The sequence below is a fragment of the Eimeria acervulina genome, genomic scaffold (assembly GCF_000499425.1).
Source record: "Eimeria acervulina Houghton genomic scaffold, Eah_scaff2065, whole genome shotgun sequence".
Taxonomy (NCBI): Eukaryota; Apicomplexa; class Conoidasida; order Eucoccidiorida; family Eimeriidae; genus Eimeria; species Eimeria acervulina.
The window spans coordinates 1-3,229 of record NW_013548690.1 but is presented as its reverse complement, the minus strand read 5'-3'; the positions used below and the strand labels follow the sequence as shown (position 1 = coordinate 3,229).

The following is a 3,229-nucleotide window of genomic DNA, read 5'->3' as shown; positions in this document are numbered from 1 at the left end:
GTATTACGGGCTTAGGGTCTGGATTGCAGCGTGTCTGTATGCCTTTCATGGCTGTATGAAAGCAACTTGAACAAGAGTCGCTGTCCCTAGGGTTTATTAGTGTTTACTAGGGTTTATTAGGGTTTGCTAGGGTTTATTAGGGTTCACTAGGGTTTATTAGGGTTTACTAGGGTTTATTAGGGTTCACTAGGGTTTATTAGGGTGTACTAGGGTTTACTAGGGTTTATTAGGGTTTACTAGGGTTTATTAGGGTTTATTAGGGCTTATTAGGGTTTACTAGGGTTTATTAGGGTTTGCTAGGGCTTATTAGTGTTTCCTAGGGTTTATTAGTGTATCCTAGGGCTTGCTAGGGTTTATTATGGTTTGCTAGGGTTTAGAATTGCATGCATGCATGCATGCATGCATGCATGCATTTATGTGTACAGGTGGGGCTTTTGGGGCTGTGGGCGATCGGTGGGGTCGCTACGGGGTAATTCACGAGACAGACATGTGGAAGAAACGGCCTGAGTTTACTCTTTGGCTTTTAGAAGTCAAAGACATCAACATCGAAGCCTTATCTAACTGGGTGAGTCAGCGAACACCTGTACGTACACCCCAAATGCATGCATGAATCCGTTTGCATGTATGCATGCGTTTGTATGCATGCATGCATGCATGTATGCATGCAAACTCATGCTGCAAACGCATGTATGCGAATGCATGCAATTGCATCCAAATAGTGAGCAGGTGTACGTACACCCCAACTGCATGCAAATGCATGCATGCGAGTGCATGCAAATATCTGCTTTGGGGACTCTAGTGGGGTGTCTACTGCCGACTTTGTTTTGTCTTCTTTGTGTTTCTCCTGAAGGGGCTGGGCCTAGAGTTTAGGATTTTGTCTGTATGCTTGTTTTGTTGTTTTATTATTTTACTCTTTTTTTGTTTGTTTGTTTGACTGTTTATTTGTTTCTATTTGTTTTTTTTCTTCGTTTATCCGTTCATTTGCTTGTGTGTGGCTTGCGGTGTCTGTTTGTTTTGTTTGTTTGTTAAATTGCTTGCATTGGTTTGTTTGCCTATTTATGTCTATGTTTGTTTATTATTTATTTGTTTGTTTGTTTGTCTCCGCGTGTATTTGTTGTTTGTCTGCGTTTGCTTATTGACGATATATATATATATATATATATGTTTGTTTCTAATTACTATATTCTCCATGTATGTATCTCAATTATTTATTTTTTTATTGTCTTCTTTTGTCTCCTCTTCAGGAAGAAAAGAAGTATGTATTAATATTTATTATTTATTTATTTATTTACTGTCTCCTTTTGTCTCCTCTTCAGGAAGAGAAGAAGCTGTTTAGTGATTTTGCTGAGGATTTTAATACGGCTTCGTTTCCCCACAAGAAATATTATAACTTAGAATTGTGGGAAGCAGAAGAACGCGCAAAAGCAGTCAGCTGTCTCTTTTCAACTGTCTCTTTTCTTTTGTCTCTTCTTCTTTTGTCTCATTTCTTTTGTCTCTTTTTGTTTGTCTCCCTTCTTTTGTCTCTTCTTCTTCTGTCTCTTTTTGTTTGTCTCCCTTCTTTTGTCTCTTCTTCTTCTGTCTCTTCTTCCTTTGTCTCTTTTCTTTTGTCCCTTCTTCTTTTGTCCCTTCTTCTTTTGTCCCCTCTTCTTTTGTCTCTTTTTGTTTGTCTTTTTTCTTTTGTCTCTTTTATTGCCACCTCACGATAGAAGGGGGCAGGCGCAGCAACGCAGTGTCTGTCTCCTCCCCCTCTATTACACCTTAGCACTCCCTAGGTATATGAGATTAGGGTTTAGGGTTTAGGGCTTAGGGTTTAGGGTTTGGGGTTCTGTACCGCGGGGCCCAGCACTTGTTGGGTGTCTCCTTTTCTCCTCCTCTTCCTGCTGTCTCCTCAGGCTCAGGCAGCTTCAGTGCGGAAAGAAATGACTGAGTTTAATGATGAAGCTCAGAGAATGTACGTAGTGGGGGGAGAAGGGGGGAGGGAAGCTCCTCAGTGTCTCTAGCTGTCTCCTCTGTATCTCAAGCTGTCTCCTTAGCACCTCTTATTCTTGCCTCAGCTCCTCTTGCTGTCTCCTCAGCATCTATTGCTGTCTCCTCAGCATCCAAGTGTCTCCTCAGCACCTCTAGCTGTCCCCTCAGCATCACTATCTGCCTTCTAGCCATCTCTAGCTGTCTCCTCAGCACCTCTAGGTGTCTCCAGAGCGTCTTTCGTTGTCTCCTCAACCTCTTCCTGTCTTTGCTTCTGCTGCTGCTGACGCGTCTGCTGCTGCTGCTGCTGCTGTTCAGGCGGGAGATAAAGAAGCTGCGAGAAGAAAGGAGACGGATGGCGACGGCCCAAGAGCTTGAGCTCCTGCGAAGAGACAGAGAAAAGGTAAGGAGACCAAGGAGACAAAAGATACAAAGGAGACAGCATGCGGTGTCTCCGGAGACAGCAAGCCCCACACTGAAAGTAGAAGTGCAGCTCGCACAGATCCAAACGTTAGCGGTAGCAGCAACAGCAGCAGCAGCATCATCATCTGTACCAGCTGGAGCAGCAGCACGGTTAGCAGCAGCATTAGCAGCAGCAGCACTAGCAGCAGCAGCAGCAGGTTGTTGCTGTGTGTGCGTGTTTGTTGCTGTGTCTCTTCAGGTGATAGACATGAGGGAGCAGCGTCTCCTCGCCTCCAAAGTGGAGACACTGTATAAAGCTGGGCGAAACGCAGAGGCAGAGGCCTTAGCAGAGCGTCTGAAGCCAGACACCTGAGTTTGAGGTGTATAGGCAGCTCTTGTGCTCCTGTACAGAAGCGAGGAGAACTCCTCCTCTGTCTCCTTCCTGCTGAGGGGCTTTTTGTTTCTTTCAAGCTAAAGCAATCGCTCATGTCTCCTTTTAGAGACACAAAGTCTCAGGGAGCTGCGGAGACACCGCACAGTTTGCTGCATATACACCCCAGCGCTGCCTATACACCTGAGTCGTCTCTGGAAAGGCTGCAGCAGGAGTTGTCTCCTCCTAATTCATAAACAAAGCAGCCCTGTCTCGTGGATGTTTTTTAGGGGAACTCACCGGGGAGCTGCCTGTACACCGCAGGGCTCTGAAGGGCCGCTCGCTGTGGGGTGTCTCTGTTCTATAAAGCTGCAGGCAATACAGCAGATGTCTCCTCTCCACTGTACGCCTCAACTGTATGTGTGCGTACATATATATATATATATATATACATCTATCTATATATATGTTGTATGTAAGAAAGCCCCTGAG

General features: G+C 44.9%; 1 protein-coding gene across 1 annotated transcript; it reads left to right on the top strand.

The window, feature by feature from the left end:
- Window positions 1-487: 487 nt before the first annotated feature.
- On the top strand, window positions 488-2,740 carry EAH_00064830 (hypothetical protein, conserved; the record flags this gene model as incomplete). The annotated part of the gene is made up of 5 exons (XM_013392922.1): window positions 488-565; window positions 1,317-1,427; window positions 1,893-1,951; window positions 2,284-2,368; window positions 2,627-2,740. 5 exons carry the CDS (start codon window positions 488-490, stop codon window positions 2,738-2,740), a joined length of 447 nt encoding a protein of 148 aa, XP_013248376.1.
- Window positions 2,741-3,229: the final 489 nt, after the last annotated feature.